This window comes from Stegodyphus dumicola, chromosome 7 (assembly GCF_044657685.1).
Source record: "Stegodyphus dumicola isolate Sdum_Otavi_A_Nest chromosome 7, ASM4465768v1".
In the NCBI taxonomy this organism is placed as follows: Eukaryota; Metazoa; Arthropoda; class Arachnida; order Araneae; family Eresidae; genus Stegodyphus; species Stegodyphus dumicola.
Genome location: NC_140774.1, coordinates 206,355,173 through 206,380,791, shown reverse-complemented (window position 1 = coordinate 206,380,791; position 25,619 = coordinate 206,355,173). Strand labels below are relative to the sequence as shown.

The following is a 25,619-nucleotide window of genomic DNA, read 5'->3' as shown; positions in this document are numbered from 1 at the left end:
ATTGCTAGTCTACTATTCTATATTACAGTTATGATTAATAACAGTAATAGGTACAGTTACATATATAACAGTAAAGTTGCCGTAGCCGTCGCACAGCAATTAACTTACTACTTGCAATAATTACCCTGGGCGGTCCATAAGACAGTCAAACCACAAAACACACACCAGAACAATGATAATAATAATAATGATATATAAATGTTGTAAAATGTTTAACATGCTATCAGGGAAAAAAACAGATCGATGGTAGAAAACATGAAATATCTTTTATATAAGAAATCCATTCGCACACAAAGTCATTATAAATTAATCCAAAAGTGGTTATAGGCAGCATAATATTTCATCTTTGGATATACTTATAAGAAGTAATTAAGCGATTTATAAGGGATTCACAGAAACCTGGTACATGAGATATTTGTTCAACATATGAAGAAATTAGTTCGGAAATCTCATAACAGAATGTATCGTATATCGAATAGACATATAGGCAAGTGACGCATCTGTATATATACAAAATACGGCAACCTATCTGGGATGAACGATAACAAGAAAACAAGAAATCTATTCAGCTATTTATAAAATTAATCAGAATTTACGTCTATTTATGTTGCTGTCAAATCATCTTTCTTCGGCAGGTATCACCTATCTTACTAACAGTTATTTCATTTTTTTTCCTGTACATTTCCCACGAACCCAAAAGTTTCTGCAATCACAGTTGAGCTTCGACAAGTAAAATTCCAGGACTTTTAAGTTTCGAATTTGCATTTAGTGTGTACTTTCGATCAGCAGTGTATTACACCAGTAAACAAAAAATATATATTTAATTTCATTTAGCTTTTAAAACTTTTGACGAGAACATTTTAATTACTGGGTTGTACTAGGTTGTATTACTAGATTACATTTATATACATAGGGCTGCAAATAAAGTTTGTATCTTTTCTTTTATCTTTATCTGTCCATTCAATATATCCACTGGCAAGTCATTTACGTAACATATTAAGTCAGTGTTTCTCAACCTTTTAGTTTTCACGGCCCAACTTTCAATCATAATTTTCATCGCGCCCCCCTCCCCACAGCATACAGTAAAATGTATACAATAATAATGTATTTTGAGTATTTTGGCGCTAAACCTACACTACAACCTTAATTTTAAACTCTAAAAATTACCAAGAATACGGAAATTTATTGACTTTTTGCAACACCTATCCTCAGCATTGAAAAAACAAGAATCCTATGCCTTTCTATTGCTCTTGCGTCCCGCCATGTCGGGCATTCTCACGGTTTCGCGAGAAGTTTCGATTTGTCTGGAATTTGTCTGATCAGTTTAAAAGTTACGTTAGGAGCGTGCGCAGATGTGAACAAATGTTTTCTCATAGGGAGAAGGAGAAAGTTCTATGACGCCAATTTCAATTCCAGACAATCTCATTCGAGTCGATCCTTCTATCGCTATTGAATCTATTCTGAATGTTATATATATTTTCGTGTAATTGCAATTCACCGTATTAAATATTCACGGCAGCAGACTTATGCAGAATTATGGATAAATTTTTAAGCGGGCGTAAGCGAGCATTAGACGATAGACAAGCATCAACGAGTGCACAGACGAGCGTGGTTCCGAAAATAAAATCAAGAAAATATTCTCAAGAATACTTAAATTTTGGGTTCCCTAGTACTGAAGTAAATGAAGAAAAAAGGCCCCTGTGTATCATTTGCTCAAAAATGTTGGCGGCAGACAGCATGAAACCTAATAAACTTAAACGACATTTGGAAACGCTTCATAGTGAGTACGTAAAAAAACCCAGATAATTCTTCGAATTAAAATTAAAATCATATGAAAAGCAAAAATCATTGTTTAAAAAAACTTTGCGAATGAAAAAGCTTTAATTGCCTCTTACAAAGTTTCGTATAAAATAGCCAGATGTAAAAAGCCTCACACCATTGGTGAAGAGCTTATTTTGCCAGCCGCAATTGAGATTGTAGAAATTATGTTTGGAGATTATTTTGCAAAACAATTGCAGTCTATAGCTCTTCCAAATGATACTGTTGCCCGTCGAATTGCTGATCTAGCTGAACATGTAGAGTGTCAGTTTTTGCCAAAGTTACGTGACAAATTGTTTTCAGTGCAACTGGATGAGGCAACAGATAGTAATAAAGATGCTCATTCCATTGCCTATGTTAGATTTTGTGATGATTTGTCAGTAGTAGAAGAATTATTTTTCTGCAGACCAATAGAACTCAAAGCAACAACACTCGCATTATTTGCTATATTAAATTGTTTTATGAACAAGGAAAACATAGAATGGAAAAATTGCGTCGGAATATGCACCGATGGTGCTCGTTCTATGTCCAGAAGATTCCAAAGTATTCAAGCACTTGTGAAACAAAAATCGCCACAGTGCGTCTGGACACATTGCATGAGCCAAAGAGAAGCTTTGGCTTCCAAAGAAATGAGTCCTGGTTTGAATATTGTGTTAACTACGGTTGTAACCGTAGTAAATTATATAAAAATGAGACCCCTGAAATCAAGAATCTTTTCCGCACTTTGGAAAGACATGGGTGCAGTACATTCAGCGTTACTATTTTATTGCGAGGCAAGATGGTTATCACGAGGGAAATTTTTGCAACGTGTTTATGAATTAAGAGAAGAAATCGCCGTTTTCCTACAAGATGAAAACAGACCGGAAGCTGAGAATTTTCGCGATAGTTTATTTGTGATGAAATTGAGCTACATGGTCGACATATTCGAGAAATTAAATAACTTGAATCTTCAACTGCAAGGAGCAAATACGCATATATTGGATACGAGTGATAAAGTTAATGCTTTTTGTAGGAAACTTGAATTGTGGAGCAGAAATATAAAGCAAGAAGATTTAACTATGTTTGCAAATTTGAATGATTGTATTAAAACTTACAAGGCTGAAGAACAACATGTAAAAGTTGTTTTTGTAACCATTGAAAATCATTTAGCAATGCTAGCAAAGAATTTTAAAAAGTACTTTCTTGCTGACGACAAACTGATATCAAGTTACAAGTGGGTGAGGGATCCATTTCAAAATACTCCCGAAGGACTCTCAATTGAAGAGGAAGAAACCTTCATAGACTTCACGGCAAGCGGTGAAACCAAAAGACAATTTAGTAATAAATCACTTTTTGAATTTTGGACAGGAGTGGATGATGAGTTTTCTGCACTAAAAACAAGAGCATTTCGCGCTCTACTACCATTTTAAACAGCTTACCTTTGTGAAACTGGATTTTCTGCGGTGGCTTCTTTGAAGACAAAATATAGATCTCAGTTAAATATAGAAAAAGAACTGAGAGTGTCTGTTTCTAATATTAAACCTTTCTTCGAAAACCTTTGCTCTGCAAGACAGGCCCAAGGAAGTCACTAATAATTATTAAATTTGTTTTTAATTTAGTAAGTTGTTTTAATTTAATAAGTTAGTTATTAAATATGTCGAAATGTATTTTGTTTGGTATGTGTGTGTTCTTTCCTTTCAGTCACTTAATCATATTTTTTAAATAACATTTTCTCTTGGATATGCTCGCTCCCCCCATTAGTGTGCTCGCGCCCTCCTAGGGGGCGCTCCCCACAGGTTGAGCATCACTCTTATACACGAATAAATATTTCAATGTTTGTAAAGTACGTCTTTTTAAAAATAGGCAATATAACAATTTCTGTGATGTTTGGTAATTTTTTAGAACAAGAGTATTATCTTGTGTTACATTACAACTTTTCCTGAGTACATACACAGGGTGGTTCAAAACTATATGTCAAAAATGTAGAGGCAGACAGAGGGGACCTGAATAAGCAGATTTTATACAGGAATGCGTGTGTGGTAATGTCGCACTAAAGCACTAGCACGTAAAGCAGTATGAATCACAGGAAACTGAAAAGACAAGTAAAGTCGAAAGAAAAAAATTATTAACAGTTACAATAGGCATTTGAAAGAGTGGCTACCAACAGAGATACAAAATTCATTGGTGACACATGGATCAGCGTATTTTAGAAAAGATTTCAGGTATGTAGAGCATATGTCCAGCAACAACAGACAAGTGGGAAACAAGATCTTCTACAGATGTGACTGGACTCCTGTACACGAAGCCTTTAATATGACCAGAAAAGAAGAAATTCAAGCAGGTTAAATCAGGAGAAAGCATTCCTCCCCATCCTATCCAGTGCTGGCCATAGACAGCGTCCAGGTGATTCCTGACATTCCCACTGAAGTGAGCTGGGGTTCCATCATGCTGGAACCACATTTGTCTGTGAACAGCTGGTTTAAGTAAGACATCCCCTTAAAATTGCTCCTTGTACATTCTTTGAGCAGTTAATTCATTTCTTTGTGCAGCCCTATACATGGAATGCATGTCGGCAAGCTCTGCATTGGTGTAATGATGCATGCTGTTCGAGATCCATACGGAAAATAAAGAATCCAGTTAGGATAGCGCTTTTATACGCCGTAATCATCAGCAATCTCTACCGGCTCAATGCGGCATTGCTGCACACATTTTCCTATACGAAATCTGCTTATTTAGGACCCTCTACTTGCCTTTACATTTTTGACATATAGTTTTGAACCACCCTGTACAGCATAAGCCAGTTGAGCTGAACCAATTGATCCTCAAAGCAAAATATGGTGAGAAGTGTGACATACATTTCCATACAAAGAGCCTGCAAAGCATGTATTTTAATGAAGTTTTATCAGGGAAAACTGAATAAGAAAACTTAAATGCTCCCTAACATCAGTTTTGAAACAACTTTCATAAACGTTACGTGCCAAAATATTGTTTAAAGTAGTTAACAAAACTATAAATTCTTTGTCATGGTTTTAAAAATTTGTAACTCAGTTTTTTTGGGGGCGAGTGTGTGTGTGTGTCTGTATATAGTAGCTATTATCTCTCTCAGGTTTTCGTTACATCTCCCAATCTCCTGGTAGATCATTGAAACTCATTGTTTTTAATTTTTTGTCTTTAGTAAGCAAAACGTTTCCCAGCAATAAATGAAATTTACTGAGTTAATGAAACTTAAATTAGGCAAATTGCATTGAAATGGTGTTGCTACAGAGCATGGAAAAAACCTTCCTTTTTTTAAGATTTAAAGGCTGGTAATTATGTTGTATACTTTATTAAATGTTTTCTACATTTCTATAATAAAAGAAGCTTTTAGAAACATATGATGCAAGCAATATATTACATATGTAAGTAACTTGTGACTATGTAGACTCAAGATAGACTTCCTGCTAAAAATTTTAAACCTTGTTGCATTCTGCTTTTGGAAATTGGTGAATGAGGATTCTCAAGCCTTTTTCACTAAACAGGTCTTGATTTACTTAAAATAAAAGCAAATGATTCATCAAAATGGCAGATTTTCTTTCTTTATTGAAGTATGTATTTATTTATCATCAGCAGTTCTAATATTAAGAGCCATCTTTTTATTTAGAAACATCTAAAAATTCTATCTAAAAAATGTCCATGTAAAATCGCAGTGTGTCAAACAAATGTATTAACATGGAGATTGAACTTGGCATCACACTTAATGTATGCAGGTAGGAGTAGCCAAACTTTGTTGGCAGAAGCTACATATTAAAATTAAGAATCATTTAATAGCCATAACTAGATATGTATAGTTTTTAAGAATAGCTGGTTTTTAAGAACGTTGCTATTGAACCCCCAGAGGTCAATGAGGATCAAAAGGGTCGATAGCAAATATGCACCTACAATTTATAGGAATAATCAAGCCCCCATTGAATAAAAAATGTATAATTAATCGTTTATTGATATAAAACTACACATGTGGTAAGGAAGAAAATCATACAAAATAAATACAAAATAAAAATTACTTAATAGAAGTTTAAAATTACATTTTCAAAATGTATAAATTAATTATGCAAAAGTACAGCATAAAAGAATAAATGCAGGAACAAATAAAACACAACCAAAAGTATAAGAATGCAAACTTTCTCAGAAAACGTATTGTTATATACAAAACGCTTGCAAAATTTAAAAATTCCAAGACATTGAAAATTTTAATTTTTCAGTGGCTCATTGAACCTCTGAATTGCAATATCTAGATATTATGATGCAAGAAGAGTTGATTACATTGAAGGAGGATGTTCAAGCAGAAGTCTCATTCAAAATGAGAATAAGAAAATGGAAGTTTGGGAATTAAATATTATCAAAGAGGAATATTCCAAAATAAAATTTATCAAATAATGTTATAAAGTTTCTCTTTTTTTTTAACATAGTAGATGTACTTTTTAGTCAAGATGAAAATTTTCAATGTAAAAAAAGAAATAGGTTGAGAATTTTCGCATGAAGTAGTCTAATAAGAACCAAGCAGTTTTATGCGGAACACTTAAAAAAGTGCATCATTACATCAAGTGCAGCATTCACATTAATTAAAATGGAACTTTTCTGTAATGTTGTTTCTAAAAACATGTTTACATTTGTAAAATTAAACATAATAATAATAATACAGAAAATAATATAAAATAAATCTAGTAACCAATTTTGGTATTTCGGTCTTACAGCAGCCCCCCCCCCAAGACTAAATCACTAATCAACTGAAATATCTTCCTGAAATCTTGTCGTGTGTTCTTATACCTCACTGCATATTACATCTCAGTTGAATACCAATTAAATTTAGGGGACTGCTATAATAAAGATTAATATCTTGCCACGTGCTCTTCTTCTACTTTGATGCACGTTACATCTCAATCGATTTCCAATTAAATTTTGGTGGCCGTTACTATAAAGATGTATCACAATTTTTCTTGAAACTTTTGTTTATATTTAAGTTATCTCTAAGGATCAACAATTTTCGTGTATATCGTTGTGACAGGCTGAGTCACAGAGGTAGAGTAGTTGCGGTATACGTTCGAAATTCCCTTCGGTCATGCTTAATCGCCGAGGATAGAAACAACTCCCATGAGTTAGTTACAGTTTCAGTTTTATTACCCTTTCTGAGTACCATATATTTTTGTGCCTTCTACAATCCTCCTCAAGTGAAATTCAAGGAGGACATTCACATTCTTAATATTTGTCCTGAACAGAACCAGTTTATCTTAGCAGGCGATTTCAATGCTAAGCACAGAGAATGGCGTTGTCGTTCTACAAATAAAAACGGATAAACCCTGTATGACTTTTCGAACAATTACCCAGTTACATTGGAAGTGCCTGTAGAATTTACATATCGTCCTGATAATTCTCATCAGGCAGATATCCTCGACCTGCTACTTACTAACACCTCAATTCCGATGTTCACTGAAGTTGTACATGAACTGATTTCTGATCATTTGTCGGTCCTCGTTACACTTCATATGGCCAAAAAAAGAAGCTGCGAGAAAATTAATCTTACTGATTGGAACCTTTTCAAAGACATCTTGCAGGTGACCCCCCCCCCGAATATTGGAAGTCTAAGGACCAGAAATGATATAAATTCAGCCACTGATATTTTGACAGACAGCATAAACACTGCAGTTAATAACACTTGCAGCTTCTCGTCAGGTTAATAAGGAGCAATTTGCCGGTAGGGACTTGAGGCCGGTAGAGCATTAGGGACTTAATTAAAGATAGTAACCGGCTAAGGAAAAGTGACTTGGAGTCCTCTGGTTAAGAGAGAATTAAATCAATTGAACAGGCTCATTAAAAGAAAATTACTGAGCATAGAAATGAGGTTTGGGAAGAAAGGATCCTGAATTTAAACCCAGAGGACGATTCGCTATGGAAGTTTATTAAAAACCTTAAAGGTACTGCTACTTGCAACAGGCCTATTTATACTGACAACAACATTGCCACTACTAACAACGCAAAAGCACATGTACTGGCTGTATACCTAGAATAGCAGTTTATGCCAAACCGCATCCCACGCAATATTGAGTTTACCTACGAAGTTTGCTATTATCTACGCGACTACAAAAACAGTCAGAAATCTCCCAAAATTTGCATCTGAGGACCAGGATATTAAAGAAATTAAAGAGACGAAAGGCACCTGGCTATGACACGATTAGTAACACGGCTATTAGAAATCTGCCTGTCAGTTGCATCACGGTGCATACTAGCATCATAAATGCAAGTGTAAATTTAAGTTACTTCCCCGTCAAATGGAAGCATGCGAAGGTCATACTTCTTCCAAAGCCCGACAAAGATAAAAAAAAAAAAAAAAAAAAAAAAAAAAAAAAAAAAAAATTCCTGATGGATACAGACCTATCAGTTTGCTTTCAGGCTTCGGTAACACTTACGAAAGAGTTATTATTTAACAGATTAAAGCCTTATTTGAAAGTCCTCACCCCGGAGCAATTCCTGTTTCGAAGCAAGTTGTTCACCACAAAGCAATTAGTAAGGCTTACAGAGTTTTGCAGAGACGCACTTCATAAGAAACAGAATGTGGCAATCCTCATGCTAGACATGGCGAAAGCTTTCGACCGCGTCTGGCATGAGGGTCTTATCTACATATTAATCCATTATAATATCTAGAGAGAGCTAATTCTGCTCATTGTGTCCTTCATCCAAGATAGAACTTTTAAGGTGGCTATTGGAAAAGATCACTCCAGCATCAGGCCAATAAATGCGGAGGTCCCTCAGGGATCCAATTTAGGTCCAATTTCGTATCTATTGTTTGTAGCAGATTTTCCTATGTCGCAGCTAGATAAAAATTTCTTCCTGGGATGTTACGAGGACGACACGGCCTTGGCTACGATGCTAAAGTCGGCAAAAGCAAATTTTGCTATTCGTAAGCTGCAGAACATCATGCCTAGCATTGAGAACTGGTGCACAAAGTGGAGAATATCTATAAACGCCCAAAAATCTAACTTGCTCATAGTGCGACGAAAACATATCAAGACGCCTATGCAGGAGAATATTACATTATTTAATGAAGTAGTCCTAAAAGTTCGAAAAGTCAAGTATCTTTGTATAGTAATTAATGAACAACTTACCTGGAAGGACCACATCACACATGTTCGCAAAAAGGCGTTTCATGTTATTAATAGCTTAAAGCCCCTTCTAGGGAAACTTTCAAACCTTGACCTAAGAAGAAAGTGTTTAATTTTCTACCATTAGGCCAATCATCACATATGCATCGCCTGCTTGGTCGACGATAGGTAAAATGGATATTAAAAGGATGCAACTAATACAGAATACAGTGCTTCGTACTATTACCTAACGAGCATGTGTATGTTAGTAACTTAACTCTTCATCATGACTTGCTGCTGGATACACTTGAGGAGCACATACGCAAACTTAATAGGCACTTTTATGATAAGGGACTTAAATGTGATCACATGAATATTTTCCAGACTTTCAACTACGTCATATTAACGGAGGATATATACCTACGTCTATTCACGGCCCACCTCTGTAACTCAAACTTCCCCACTTGATAAATTTCGTATATATTTGTAGATAGTTTGTATTGCATTATATGGCAACGTTTCCACCTCTGTGCATAACCTTGACCCTCTTGACCGAATGATACCGGTCCCCTCTTTTTGCCACTTCCTATTTGCTGTATTAACGTGACGATTGAATTATCGTGATGTCGCCATTGTGGCTAGTTTGATAGAGCCGGATACGCAGTTCACAGGACTGCATTGCCGGCAATAACCTGCCAGTCAGCCAGTCAGTCCAAGAGCCAAGATATTTACTGGTATAGTATACTCTTTTGTAGCAGAGGCCAGAAGTGAAACTGACGATCCAGATCCAGAACTTCAGACGTACCACGGTGCATTTACAGCTGCTCGCAAACTCGTCATTTGAATCAAGTAAATCTTTGATTCACTTAAATTTTCTGGATATGCACTCTTATTTATAGTACACTTTGAGGAAATTTGGAATTAAGTAGTTAAACCATTACAATTATTTTTTAAAAAATTCTTTCAGAAATCAAATTCAGCCATTCCGAGGATTTTGAATGAAACGTACACAATTTTGTGATTCGCTTATTTGGGAGCTCACGATTTCCCACTACTGGTGGAAAATAGTTGTGTAGCCAAAAATATCTCATTTTCATGAGTATATGGCGCAGGGAAGGTAAACGGTTGCACTCCTTCCCTGTGCCATATACTCATGAAGATGTTTCAATTAAAGCATTAAAGCTTCAAAGAAAAACCAGCTTCTTTGATATAACTGTTGAAAGCCTACATTCAAGCGAGTATCTGAGTGTTTATGTTTCTTTGATTAATTGTCACAGTATATATGTAGCTTCGTGTATTATTGGAGTAGGTGGAAAATTAAATGTTATTTCTTTTTTTCTTATAGTGGGGGACCTATCGTCAGCGGAGGGGTAAACTGCTGAACTCCAGTAGTTTGATTCAGGTCAAAACACAAAATGAAAAAGAACGTATCTTCGAAAAGGTTAAAAAAATGTAGCAAATTTGCGAGAACAACTATATTGATAATTAACACGTTTTAATATTTGAAAATTTAGCAGCAAACCTAAACTATTATTTAAATACTTTAAATACTGGTACTTTTAATTAATAAATACCTCTTGTGGGGGTTTGGAAAAGCACTCCTAAGGATTTTAGAACTTCTTTAAATTATGTGAGTTTTACGTCAAGTGCACAGTCATCGGAACATGCGCTTTCATTCAAGTTTCCGAAATATTTCCTAATGTGCTTGGCGGTAAACAACAGCGTAAAAAAATAAAAGAATAAAAGTAGCGGAACATCAATTAGTTTAAAAGCCACTGCTCTGCCTAAAATACGCATAACAGTTTGATTAGAGAAGTTTCATTTTCGCTATGGATATTTTCGGCGTTTTTTTCTATTTTTTAAAATACATAAAGGACAACAGTGTACGAAAAAACTGGTGAGTACTAAGTTTTTTTGCACTTGCTATCATAAATATTGTAATCTGGAACGCTAAATATGATTTAAAATATCCATGGCACCATCGACTCGAAACTTGTTGTGACGTCAAATGCATTTCGAAAGAAATCTGAAATGTTTTGGAATCTGAAGAACTAAATTTCCAAAGTATTTGACAATCCAAACTATATAAGCTGCATTCATTTTTTAAATTAAGTAAACTGTTATCACAGAGTTTCTTGAAACTTTATCACAGGTAAATACTGGTATTGATCAACAGTAATGAACGATAATATCATACATTTGTTAAGGAACAGAAATGAAGTACTTTCCTGAGACCAAATCACAATTATAACTTTTAACTGTTAATCTCTATAAGCTTCCTTCACGTGTCTCAAATTGGAACGGAAAATTGATTCCGAGCGTTTAAAGTTGATGTGCGTTTTGTTATAAGACATTTTTCTTGAATTTAATTTTAATCAACTTGTCTGTAATCAAATTTCTTACTGATTTAATGCCGGAAAAAACCTGAAGCTTCAATCGTCATTATACAAGTTGCGATAAAAGTAAAACATAATTATGAAAATAAAATTTTCTAATAAAAATTGGATTCTCAGTCATATAAATAAGCAAATCTCTATCTTCAAATCTTTCAATAAGGTGTATATCACAGCTTGTAGATTTTTGGGAGGCGTTATTCATGTTCGTTAATCAAAATAATGTAAAATTGAACACAAAGCCATTAAAGCATTAAAATTTCTAGAAACCGTTGCCATAATAATTAATGTCAGATTAATTCTAATTAACTGAAAAGAAAATGTATTCGCTTTTTCACGTAAGATTGCTACGATGGCCTCTACTTCAAGACAACTTGCTTATGGGGTTAGTGGTTTTTCTTACTATGAAATGCTAATTATGAAACTAGATTCAATGTAATATAACATGGATTCTATTATGTTGTATCATCAACATTTACTTTGTAGACTCAAATATAGCAAACAGAATTGGAACCTAATTTAAAATCTGCGCTCGCTTGAATTGGTTAAACGTTATTACAAAGCTGAACTATCTGTGAGATTATCTGTTAGATTTGTATATTAACCCAGCCTCAACAACTAACACTCAAAATTATCTAATTTTCTTAAACATTAGTGCCCTTAAAAATTATTTAACTGTAATTAAAAGGCAAGTTTGGTGAAGGATCCAAATTAAAGTTTGTTAAGTTTTTTATAACCGAAAATACAACACAAATATAAAAAGTCGACTTGTTGTAATAAAAGTGTGACAAGGATATGGCTGATTTATTTTCTAGTTTTATTTAAATATTTTTACACATAAAGTTGAATTCAAATTTAAACACCTGATTGGGATACCATATACATAAGCTCGTGAGTTTTTTTTTTTTTAACTTGCCAGAAACCCGTGCGTAGGCACTATCTACACTAATGTCCATAAATTAAGGATAATGCAAAATCAGGCAAAGAAAGAGTTAGAAGCAAAACAAATTTGACTTATTTGTAAAGCTTATTTATTAAACAAAAGGCAAAGAGTAAAAAAAGATGTTATATGTTTGATATTATTAAAAAAATTAGCGATTTTTTCTCCCTGGAGCAATTACAAAAAATACCTATTTACAAAAATCCAATATTACATGGTTGGTATGATTGTTAATACATTGTATGACTCTCAGACGATGCAATACAGTCCGTACAACGCCTAGGCATGCTGGATCTTGGGGGATATTACACCACTCAAAAAGCAAATGCTCTCCGAAGTTCCGGTAGACATGTAGGAGGAGACACGTCGGGACACGGACGGGCTGCAACACGTCGGCCAAGCATATCCCACACGTGCTCTACTGGATTGAAGTCCGGTGGGAATGCTGGCGAGTCCATACGGGTGATATCCTCCGATTGAAGGCATTCGCTTACGATGTTTGCACGGTGAGGACGCATGTTGTCATCCATAAACACAAATTGTGCGCCCATGCCGACCCGAAACAAACGCACATGTTGTTCCAGAAAGACGTCCGGATAGATTTGCCTTGTCATCGTTCCAATTTGAACATGCAGATCAGTTCTGCAACCGAGAATAATTCCGCCCCAAACGAGCACTCCTGCACCACCGTAACGGTGTCGTTCAATGATGTTTTCTTGGTGGTAACGGGTACCTGGAGCTCTCCATATGAAAGTCCGGCGAGAATCAGACTGCAAGCTAATCGTTGCCAAAGCCTGGAGATGACACTCTGGGCAATTCCAAGTTCGTCTGATACTTCCAGTTGGGTACGCCCACATTCCAGACGGCCGATAATTCTACCACGTAAAAAATCATCCAAATGCTTTCTTTGTGTCATAACTATTCGGTTATTGCACTGAAATTCTTATAAAGCGCCTGCGAACAATTTTACTTCTTTGCCTGTATTCCTTATATATCACTCTCTTACACTCTCGTCATTGTGACGTACCATCGGTGTCATCTGGTTATTTCCTGAAATTTGCATATGATTCGTGAAGATGTGTGTAGTGATTTTACAGGTGATATATTTATTTTAGATTTCGATTTCCGCGTGACTCCGAATTATCCTTCATTTAGGGACAAGAGAATTTTTTTGCTCCGAGTTGAATATAACAGTAACTACCTTTTCTTGAGGCAATGGCGGACACTTCTCTAACTGAGCTAAAATAGTACTTTTGATTTATGCCACATTGAGTTTAATTTTATGTGACTTGCCTAGATCAAAATGTAAGTGTTAGTGAAACATATAAATAGTTGTCGCAAACCAACTTTCTAAATGTGAAATTCTTTTATCCGCTTCCGAAACTCAAAATTATTTTAAAGTTTCCAACGGAAGGTTTCAGCTGGAAGTAAACGAGTGTTTTTGGTTATTAGAAACGCTCAAGGACTTAAATCGGTCACGTTATGCTTCGAAGAAGTTTTTATGTACACAAGATTTACATCTTTAATTTGCTAGAAGAATGCTTAGCTTTCATTCGTCAACAAATGAACAGATCCGCCTTCTAACGGATTTCACTCGCAGGAAATCAAAGTAAACGTTCTACTTAGAATCTAGTTCTTTGAAAAAGAAATGGGTCGCGCAAAATGGACATAGACAAATGTCTAAGCATGTAATAAAAGTATGGAATCCGTTTAAATATTCAACACAGTTTTTGTTATCCAAAATTAAAGTATAGGTTGATCAAAGTTAATGTAAGTAAAATTTAATAGCTATGATTCATTGTTAAGTCAATGTTTGGTTACATTTAAGGCTCAGACTGGAGTAGAAAGACTTTGAAATATATTATCCCCGCAAATTTAATTAATATAACATATAAATATATTAAAAAATGAATCATTACGCACCATGTGTAACGGAAATTCAAAAAAAAATCAGTTTATCTGAAATTTTTTAATTCACTCGCTAAGCGCTAAGAATTCAAATCGCGAAACCTCAGGATTTCTACTGATATCTCCAATTGCTTTGAAGGGAATTTAGAAATTTTTTTTCCAGTAACATAAATTTCTTTTATAATTATCCTCTAGTTCAACATATTTTAAAGATTTATTTTAGAAGTAGATGCAGTTAGAATTTAAAATAAAGCCACATCAACCCGATATGGACATGGTCCAATCAGAGCTGCATGGATTCCCGATGCAAAGACAGCGTTAACAGCGAAGAATTAAAACAAGGGCGTGAAATTGGCGGACCAAAACAAGTATGAAGGAGATCTAAGCGAAGCTGAAGAGAAATATTAATTTTCAAAATTACTCTTTGTCTCCATAGCGCAATGTGAGAATCACTGTTCTAATATAAAGGTTCTATGTGACATTTCATTGAAAATCCAATTTTTGTATGCTATAGAAACCTTTTACCTTGTCACACTTCCTAATTGTTATCGAAGGTTTATCCTAAGTTTTTAACAATTAATTTTAGTTAAAGATACTTTCCTGTCCTTCGTGATTTTAGCTTACCTACCAGAGTGTGTTTTTAGAATTGCGTTTAATGCAAATGAGTAAGAGTGTTATTTATGTCGAAATTCCACTGACTTCGTTACAAAGCCCCAGAGTTTGAAAGATTCGCTCTTTGGCTGCGTCTCTCTCTAAGCTGTTACTAAGCTCGGCCGTATTGCAGGCCTTTTAGTACTTCGCCAGCTTATTAGGTATTTCGGGGCCAACTACTTCGAATTTTAATAGTTTCGGCTATAGCTTTTTAGTTAAGTTTTATTTCTGATTACTTTGAGTTTGAGCCCAAGTAGAGGCTTTGTTGTACGCTCTGAGAAAGGAGCCGACTGTACACTCATATTTTGAAGAATAAAGGGTAATTAACCCTTCTTGAGTTCACGTCTCTTTTCATGAACTAAAGTGATTATTCGCTTAGCTGTTCACGAGTTTCCTACACATTTATCCATTTTGCTGTTAGATAAAAGACAGTAACATCATATTATACTTAGAAAATCAAGTTATCTGAATCGAAGATGAGGCTCTAGCGTTCCTAAGTGATCTCATTCGCGAAACATCATTCCGATATATCTCCGAATATCCGGTTTGTTGCGTATTCAAATCATCATACATACATATTCAAATTTAAGTAACCGAAACCGAAAATATGTCATTGTCTGCAACTTAATTTGGGTTCTTTCTTTATAAGTCATCCCACTTACGTACTTCCTCCAGAAAAAGTCAGTCTTGCCTACAGGAACTTTCATGCTGGAAAGAGCGTAATTGACCTTTCCGTTCTGGAAAATGCGATAAAAGCGCTCGTTTCTGAATCCGCCTTCGACGGACGCTAGACTTGGGGAAGTTCTTTTTCAGAATGTTTTTAGTAAATGTAAATTAATGAAAGTAAATTAATACTTGGAAATTTAGTAATAAATAGTGCATATAGTAATATACAAAAAACATAAATAGAATTAGTTATTTATATGACTTGGCACTGCAACAGTTGTTAGAATATTTTATTTTCCTAATAATATTTTACTTTTACAAGAGTTTGTGTGAAGATAATTGTGGTCTGTGGGAACTTCCGTCATTGTAAATGTACACATCAATTACAGATTTGTTGTTTAAAAAATTAACTTTAAAAACAAAACCATAAAACAAAATGCAGATTAAATTTTTAACACACCGAGTCAATCATTATTTCAGTATTGTAGAGAATAATCATTTAGTAATTCACTGAGACTTAGTCATGCAGGAAATCTCGCAAATACTCTGTTTCCGAATAAAAATGCATGATATTCTCGTCCATTGCTGTTCATCCTTCCACGTATGTATTGCCTGGAAATCGCTGTAATCTTCGATGTATCCTGCCCAATGACATATTTGCCGCAAGGGCGCATAACATAATAATAGCCAGACCGGTGGCAAACGGGATCTAAAATGAAAAAAAAAAAAAAAAAAAAAAAAAAAAAAAAAAATGGGTGACTATGCATCAAGCATCCATCAGAATTTATCACTGATGTTCACTAAATATAACAGCAAACCTGCCATAACACTTTAATAACTTTTAAAGAAATGAATACAACGTATAACGATTGCACTGCCAATTACTTTAGGAATTTAGACCTTCAAATTAATAAAAAATATCAAAATTCTATATGAACTGCATCTGTCATGGAAACAATTTTCAATTCGATGACACTGTGGATTTTCAAAATTATGTTTACTATTTATTATCAAAAAATAGTAATTAATTATTTGCCCACTAGTTTTTTCGTACACATCTGCGCTATATGTAGTTTAAAATCAGTGAAAGCTTAAACAGAATTGAATTCTCTTTTGCGTCCTCTTAAAAGAAACTGCTTTGCTTATAATAGACGGAGCGGTGGATATGTAGCAAATAATTAATTCCTATTTCTAATTCACTGCTTTGATGTGGAGGGGATCGGCGTTACCTAAATATGCTTATGTCGTACAGAAATGAATGGCGCAAATGTTGCCGCAGAGCGGAATACAATTTATTAAAAAAACTAATAGTACATCAGTTAGATCCCCTCCCATGTCAATACAATTCTGTCATCTGGCTGGGAGGTACCGAAGGAGCTTTGGTAAACCAATCTCGGAGGTGTTGGCGCACCACATATGGAGAAGTGCATGCAATTCGGCAGAAGATTCAACATGTTGGCCATTGATTGCGTCCTTCATTTTGTCAAGCAAGGGGTAGTCCGAGGTCCACCCACTTTGCACGCACATTTGTCATCTTTAAATCACCATGCACAATCGCCTGCAATGTTCCTTGCGCAAGCAATGTCTCTTCCTGCATCTTGCTGAACGTTTTGCGCCTGTTCGCCATGATCAAATCTGAGACAGCTGCCACATTTGCTGCTGTATGCGATGCTGCAGGTCGTCCTACGCTGTCCGAAGCTGGCCGTGATAATCCTCTTCCATTATTGTTGCCCAAGTTCTCAATGGCGATGACGAAAGGGACAGGCTCTGACTTATACCTTTCGCTTGCAGCCAGCTCCATATCTGCATACTGAGTGACTGAGTGCACCGCTATGATGTCTTCTGACCACGGACATGAACCAAACGGAATTATATGCCATCACGGCCTGGAAGACTCCAGAGTAACAAGGTTGAATATTATATACTAATAACAGTTTTTACATATTGATAACTGCAAGGCACTAAGCGTTATTCTGTTTATCTGCTTTAAGTTCTGAACATTTGAAACATTATAATATAATCCACGGTTGTTTCTGCTTAGGCAGTGTCTTGAGAGTTTCTCTATTTTATCAAGGGCTATTCTGTTTTTGAGTGTGTTTTTAGTCCACATTGTCCAGGCACAGTCCGCTGGTTTCTTCAAGTGCCAGGTTCTTGTATGTACACAATGGAAGTAATAATGGTCCGTATCGCCTTCCTCTCCGCATTCTCAGAAAGGAGTATCCCTAAGTCTGAATCTGTTCAGGTATACTGGGAATGGTTCATGACCTGTCAAGAACTGTGTTAGGCTAGCACAGTGGGTCTTTATTTCCATGTTAACTTTTGGCAGTAAGCGAAATGTCCTTCGTCCTACCTCTGCCTCTGTCCATCTACTTTGCCAATTTTGTAGCAGACTTGTCAAAGTTGTTCGCTTAATATGAGACCAAGAAAGTTTAGTTGGTCTTTCTAATATATCCGTGCAGTTGGCTGCCTGCTTGGCCAGTAGGTCAGCGGCTTCATTGCCTTGAATCCCTGTGTGAGCGGGAACACATTTTAAAGTGGGTCTTTGCGAAATAGGCATTGTCAGAAGCTGTTTCTGAATTCTGTATACCAAAGGACTCCGGCTGTTTTGACTTGCGATAGCCGCCAGACTTGATGAAGAATCACTGAGTATGGAGAATTTCTCCTGTTGACATGTGTTCGCATATCTAATTGCAGCACTGATAGCTAGAAGCTCTGCTTGGTATACCGAGTTGTTCAAGCCTAATTTCCTTTTCCACTCGAATGTTACAACTCCATTTTCTAGTCTACAGAAGGCGCTCCCCGTGCCGTTCTCAGTTTTGGAGCCATCTGTGAAAAGGTTATTACTGTACCTCTGAATTGGTAGGTCGTTTATACTGATACTGTCGGAGAGATTAAAAGCTGCTGGATGAAAGTTTTTGCAGTTGTTTTGATCCTCGTAGTCCGAGTGGTGATAACTATGACCCCAGAGTGTTGAAGTTTGACCCAGCCTGGTAACCCTTACGATAGCTGCCTCTCTTTCTACTATCAAATCTAGGGGAGAAATTCCTGCTAGTTGTTGTAGGGCTAGTGTTGACGTTGTACGGTATGCCCTGCATACTTGAAGTAGCTGCTGTCTCTGAATAGAGAGCAGGGATCTTTTTATATGAGAGGTAAGTTCGCCACCCCAGATTGCTGCTCCGTAAGTTATTACTCTTTCTGTAATGGTTCTATGCCAAATTTTTTGTAGCTTAGATGAGATACCCCATTTATGTGAAGTCATGCGTCTCATGTTGTTGCTTAGGATGCTAATTCGAGTCTTAAGATTCCTGACATGTGGCATTCAAGAAAGTCTGTTGTCGAGTAATAGCCCAAAAAATTTCAATTGGGGGAAACATTTTACCGGTATCCCATGGAGTTTAACCCCCCGAGCGTTACGGGTTTTTTCAGAAAACGAAGTAAAAATAATCGTGTTTTCTTACCAGATCTGTCGCAAAAACGGCAAGCATTTTTACTCAAACTACTTCAAAAGCTGGCCCCCCCTTACCATGTGTATATAATTAAGCTCATTCTCCTCTCCCTTGAATTTAGTGAAATTAGTTTTTCTCCCTATGGTATCTTCGTCACGAGACTGGTTGCCAAAATAGTATTTTATCTCCTATTTGGCTACTTTATAATTTCCACACTAACACATATGCTATATATTACTCGTACCTTAAATCAAGATATGTGCCGAATACAGAAAGTTAGTCAATATACATCAGTAAGAGAAACTACGTAAAATGCTTTGAATTTCCAGTTTCTTTAAGAAATTGCTTCGATAATGGTGAAAATATAATCTTACATTTTTTTATCATTATTTTCTGAGGAAATACTTTTTAATATACAAAGGAAATTTGTGAGAATTTTTTTCTCTCGTGTTCCAATTTTTCGAATACAAATTATTCGCAACTTATTTTAGTATTATGTTTATATTTAATTTTCAAATATTATAAGTTTATTCCAGTTTAAAGTGTTAAATTTAAATAATTCTTTAGATTGCATCATAAATTTATTAGTAGTTAGTTATTTATGACACCGTTTTGACTTGTGAGAAATAAATAAAGTATTGTAATCGCGAAACATTTCGATTTTCATATTTCAAAGAAAATTTCCATTTTGAATAGTTCCATCATGACGTTTACACGTACGTATGTCGCATAACTTAACATAAAATGTTGAAATTTTATATTTGGGACTTACGACTAGTTTTAGCGCGACGTATGTCCGTACGTATGCATGCATGTATATAGCATAACTTAACAGCAGAATAGATGAAGTGGCTGATGAATGAGATCAGGCAGTTCGACTTTTATAGAGTAAAATCACTTTGGGAGTAGAAGACAAGTAAATAGCTTGGTCAAAGGAGCTTCTTGAGAAAATAAATGTATTTTCGAGTTACAACGAGTTTCGAGTTTGCTTAAACTTGTTATTTTTAATGCTGAAATAGAATTTTAACCATTTTTAGAAATGGAGTTCTTTTTTTCACAGTATTGTGTTACGTTATTATACAAACAACCTTTATCGACAGCCTATTGGGCATACTTATTTGTTTTGCGACTGTCTTTCTTTTGTTTCCTCGAAGAGAAGAGAAAACTCGGAAAAATAATGATGAAAACTCTATTAACCGTAATGAACACAAGTTTAACACCGGAAAAAAGGTACTTAATTTAGATTTCCTTGATTCATATGATGATGTTAAAGAATTTAATGATGATTCCTTTGATGTGGATATAAACAGTGACACCGATCTCCTCGAAGTTAATAACGAAGCTTTTCATAATAATCTTCTTAATTTGCATATTGATAGTGATACTGACCACATCCACCATTTTGCCAAAGATTTCGATAATAATCCTTATGATGTGCACAATATCAGCGATGAAAATCAATTTAATTACCTCCAACATGAAACAGAAAAGGATTTTGATTTTCCAAAACCTGATAAATCAGGAAATCAAATAGGCACGAATAGCAGTATAACCATCTTGAACAGTGAAGAATTCAGTTTGAATGCCTGTTTTATATCATTCGATGCTGAATGCTTTGTATCGCATAACGATCTTGGAGCACAAAGTGACATCTATTCTGGTAATCTCCTTAACACAAATAATGAACCAGGAATGAATGGCAAAGTTGATCAAATAGACAGAATAGAACTCAAACCAATTCAAGATTCTCAAGCACACCCTGTTGATGTCGTCGTTGGTACGTTTCTGTTATCTATATTGATAACGAATACACTCAACATCTTTCTTCGAATCATAGCAAGCGTTTCAAAATTTCAAACCTAAGAAAACCATTACTAAAATATTTCTGCTTTAAAAAATTGAAAATAAACAAAGGACTTATAGCATATTATCGAGATCTCAGATAAGTTTACACAATTTCAATTCATATTCGTCAAAAATTCGTTTGCCATGACACCAATCTCATTGACTGACCAGTGACTGCTTAAAAATTGGACATTGACTGAGCAATGACTGATTAAGTGACGATCTCATTGACTGACCAGTGACAGACTAAAAATTGGACATTCACTGAACAGGGACCGAGAAAGGGAAGATCTCCTTGCCTGACCAGTGACTGAATAAAAATTGGACTTTAACTGAAAAATGACTGACTAAGTGACAATCTCATTGACTGAGCATTGGACTTGGACGGAAAAAATTGCCTTTTTCGATAAGAGAGAGGAAGGATGTTTCCAGTCCAATCGATTTCGCTACAGCTGAAATGCAAACAGAAAGTCATTTTAAAATTCTTTTTTGCAGCTACATTTCAGAACAGTAAAATAAAAATGAAATTATATGTTAACCTGAAATTAAAATGATTATTTGCAGTTAAATGATATGGCTAAATTACATTTTCTTGTGTTTTTAAATTAATTTACTAGTTTACACCCCATATTCAGTTATGATTCACCAATATGCTCTATTTTTAACTATAAATTCTCATTGAATTAAGGAAAGCTGTAGCAATTATTGAAATTTTTCTTAGGCATATTTTCCCTTGTTGTCTGTGCTCCCAATTCGAAATGACCGTCAGCCACTTCCTTTTTGTTTTTCGTAAGTGATTTGTCGGCATTTCGCATAAAAAATCTCCAGATTATCATTAAAACACGAATAAGGATGTTATTTTTTATTTTAGATTTTTTCTCTCTGTGGTCTGTATGTGAAAACGTACTAGAAATAATAAATTAGACTATATTGCTTTCTTTTCAAAAGAAGTATTTTCAATATGTGTCCCACAGCAATATGCTCTGTCATTAAGATTGCTAAGAGTTTTACCCTGTTTGATTCCTCGCCAGCGTGCTGGCTGCATGGTTGGCTTCTGCAGTTTCCCTTATCTCAACGTATATGAGGCAATTTCACTTAGAAAATTCTCCGCAAAGCCCTCCCTCGCGCCAGGTAGGTAACCATCCTTTTCTTTGCCTTTTTCAAATAACCTGACTTTTACTCAAACAAATTAGTCATGACATGAAATTTGGAAGAAATGCATTTAAATAATATTTATAAAAATGTCTCTATTGGATATATACTGGAAGTTAAAGAATTTAAAACCCCACAGATACACGAAAAACAAATATTAAACTGAAATCTTTCAGACTTTGTATTACGTGCAAAGGGATCATTTTTTTCATTTGCACACATAGACGTATGAACAGAATTCGGGCTAAAATCCCTCTGGGTTACAAATATTTAAAAACAGTGTATTTTATAAATTACAAAATGAACTTTTCATATATTTGAATAAATATTTATGAGGCATTATTAATAAAAATGAGAATGAAGGAAACACCATGAAAAATCCTCAAACGTTTAGCTGAAATTTAAAATTCAACTTAACTATCGCAAATCACTGAGTACAGGGGGTGTTCAGGTATTTTTTTAAGTATTTTCCAAAGAATTAGATATATAAACAAACCTTATAATCTCATTTTCTAATATATTCCGTCTGAGAGACCTTTTGTTGAACCATCATATTACATCTTGATTTCCAAAAGAAAAGCCTTTTCCTGGTTGATTTTATGCCACTTCAAAACATCAAGGTTGATTTTATGCCACTTCTTCACAATGTTTCACAGTCTGTCCAATGTTTGGGGATACCACGTATAAAGAGCTTGTTTTATAAATACAAATGCACATTAATCCATAGGAGACACATCAGGAGATTTCGGGGATATGAATCTAGAGGGAATAGCTTTAATTCCGGTTTCATATCTTATTTTTTTCAAACCATAAAGCAGTAGATTTAGAGCTATGATTTATAGCCTTTTCTTGATGGAACTTAATACATTCAAGATAGTTTGGATAAAGAGATAAAATTTCGTCTTTTAATATAGGTGTTTAAAGTTTTTTCTGATTGTAATCCGAATTAATTTTGATATTTGTTTCTACTTTCCTTACTTTAAGTTTCTCGTTATAAAAGAATCCAGTAAGAACAATAAAACCTTTAGAAAAATTGCCCTTGATTTTCTGAACCAATATACTGTGTGTTTTCCTCCTCTTTTTTGGTAGTAAATTAATCTTTTTCTATTGCAATCGTTATACGTATCTCCAAGCTTCATGAGTTGTAACTACACTGAAGTGCCGCTAAATTAGGGATAGACATGACTATGCAAATCGAATAGCGCTGCGTCGCATCTGGGCTTACGTGAGGAAGTTGTGCTAAATGCACATAAAGCTAGCACTGTGGTTGTTGATAATCAGTGGTTTCACATACCAGTATAGGTAAACATTCTGACATAGACAGCTTCAATATCGGGCAGATAGTATTTACTCATCGCATGGGAAATACAATTTCCAAAATCCTCAGCGGGATAGCATTTTAACGTTAGACAGTGTCAAGAGCATACCGAGAATGCACGGATGGTGGGAAAACCAACTAGCGATGGGACAAAGTGCAAAGCACAATTAACTTAGAATAATCGTCGAGGGAGACGTCATGGTCAACGAAGTAAACAATAGCTCAAATTACCACCTAGCTGAAGCAGGCGAAAGTCGTACAGTCAGTAAAAAGATCGTGTATCGCTCTCTTCAACATATGGCCTTCGGAAGCCGTAGACACACGATGGTATCTTTCCTAAATACATGCCATCGAGTTGCCATTCTTACCTGGGCAGGAAAATATAGAGAATAGAGACTAGTGGAGTTGAAATGTATAGGAGTGATGAGTCTCGATCCGTCTAATTAATCCCGGTTGTAGACAGCTTCCGGAGGCAGAGGCCTTAATCCGTGTAAGGCAGTCTGCTAGACTGCAAGGCAACGGACCCCTGTTCTCTGGTGTATAATAATAATAATAATACCGATGGGAGGCTGAGACTATGGAAAAGAATCATAAAGTTATAAATCTGGTATCGCAGATTGGAGTTGTACAAGGCCGTGGAAGCTTAATCATAATCTGGGATGCTTTCTTCAGGTTGTGTTTGGGATCTTTGGTCTTTGTTCCAACCTCCCTCAATGTGATTCTGTACGTAGAGTTGATGAGCTATCATCTACATCCATTTATGTCCCTGTCATTAACACGGAAAGGGAGTATCCCAGAAATATAACTGTGCCCCTCACAGGTTAAGTTTGGCTACTGGTTGGTTGGATGGATGAGCATTCGTCTGACGTCTCTGTCATGAATTGGCTACTTAAAAGCCCTGACTTGAATTCTACTGAGCATCTTTCCAAATTAGAATATCTTATTATCGAGTAATGTAGAGAAATGAAGTGTTATAGTCTATTCACTCGGTTTTGCATGTTCAGAATGTTTGTTATGATGGTCGTATGAAGTGTCGTCTCCTGGTATGATGTCAGAATGTCGTCTGTTCTGATCATTTCGTATATAAGCATATGATTGATCTTATTATTTATATTCCTTCCTACGGATAAATACATTGCCTCTAATGATATATAGGTCATAGGGCTTCGCTTATTTAATAGGAACACGACCCTGAAATCTTTACGTATCCATATCTGTCCTTAGTGAGTATCATAAAAGTGAAAAATAAATCCAAATGTGGGAACAAACCTGTGCACTTGAAGTTCTGAATCAAATCCAGTGTGGCAATATTTAACAGTAACTTTGGTAAAAAAGCAATTAAAAATATCTGCAAAGTAACTTGCACATCGTGAAAGCGAATTAGCACATCTGTAGTATAAAAACTATGGCATAACGTTCTCCTCGTAGGTCTTACGGCTCTAGCGGCCTCCTTCCTCCGTGTCTTGAAGCTAACGGGATAGCGTAGGGGTAGTTGTTGAGGCATAAAACAGAAATGGGCGGAGTATAGTTGCACAGACCAGTTGTCGAAATTTTTAACACATAATACACATCAAAGTGCTGCCCCAGAGGGCGCAAGATCCATATCGATTTGCCAGCACTAATTAAGGAAGTATAATAAGGAATAAATAATGAAAAGTAAAAAAATATACTATATACACTACGCACATCGATCACGAAAACTGCTAACCAGTTGATTTTATCTTAAAGAGGTGGATATTAAAGAATTAAAAATATTTTGATATATTTTTGTATTGTGTTTATATTTAGATTCATTTTTACCCAGCCAAAGGTAGATGAAGCCTTTTTCATGAGATTGTAAGGAAAACATTATTTCTGTTCTTTAAAATAATAGGTCCAAGAAAAATACATGTTTTGAAAGTACTTTTTTTATTGAAAAATATTTTCTCCATAGTATTCACGTATTTTCGTTCTAATAATAATAATCTCTGGTTATATATAAGTATTACGTTTATGTTTTGTATCGCAAGAAGCCCATCCAAAAAGAATTTATTTGAATCTGTATGGCAGCGGTAGTTTAGCGTTGGTTCGTTTTCCACTTTTCCGGTTACACTTTTATCCAAAGAAATAGCAAAAATCAGAGATATTAATTAAAAATTCTTAAAACGCTAATTTTCGCCCTCATTTTTCCGAATGGCAACAGGTATACAACAGCAACAATAGCCTTGTGCCATTACTGCTGATGTAATGAGAGAGAATTATCGATTTTATGCGATTTTATCAAAGACAAATGAATAAAACAAAAATAAATAAAAAAAAAATTGAAAACTCATTCAAATTTTGGAAACCTCGTTTCGAGGTGCACTGGCTCTTGTCTAGATGCACCTATGTAGCAAATTCGTAGATCTGGGT

At 35.3% G+C, this 25,619-nt stretch overlaps 1 protein-coding gene across 1 annotated transcript; it reads left to right on the top strand.

Annotated features, from left to right (window-relative positions):
* Positions 1–1,985: 1,985 nt before the first annotated feature.
* Positions 1,986–3,227, top strand: LOC146996614 (zinc finger BED domain-containing protein 5-like). The gene has a single exon (XM_085821456.1). The coding sequence runs from the start codon at positions 1,986–1,988 to the stop codon at positions 3,225–3,227; it is 1,242 nt and encodes a 413-aa protein (XP_085677582.1).
* The last annotated feature ends 22,392 nt before the right edge of the window (positions 3,228–25,619 follow it).

What these genes read in the sequence shown, in the direction of transcription:
- LOC146996614 (XM_085821456.1), top strand. Translation starts at nt 1,986, where the DNA reads ATGTTTGGAGATTATTTTGCAAAACAATTGCAGTCTATAGCTCTTCCA.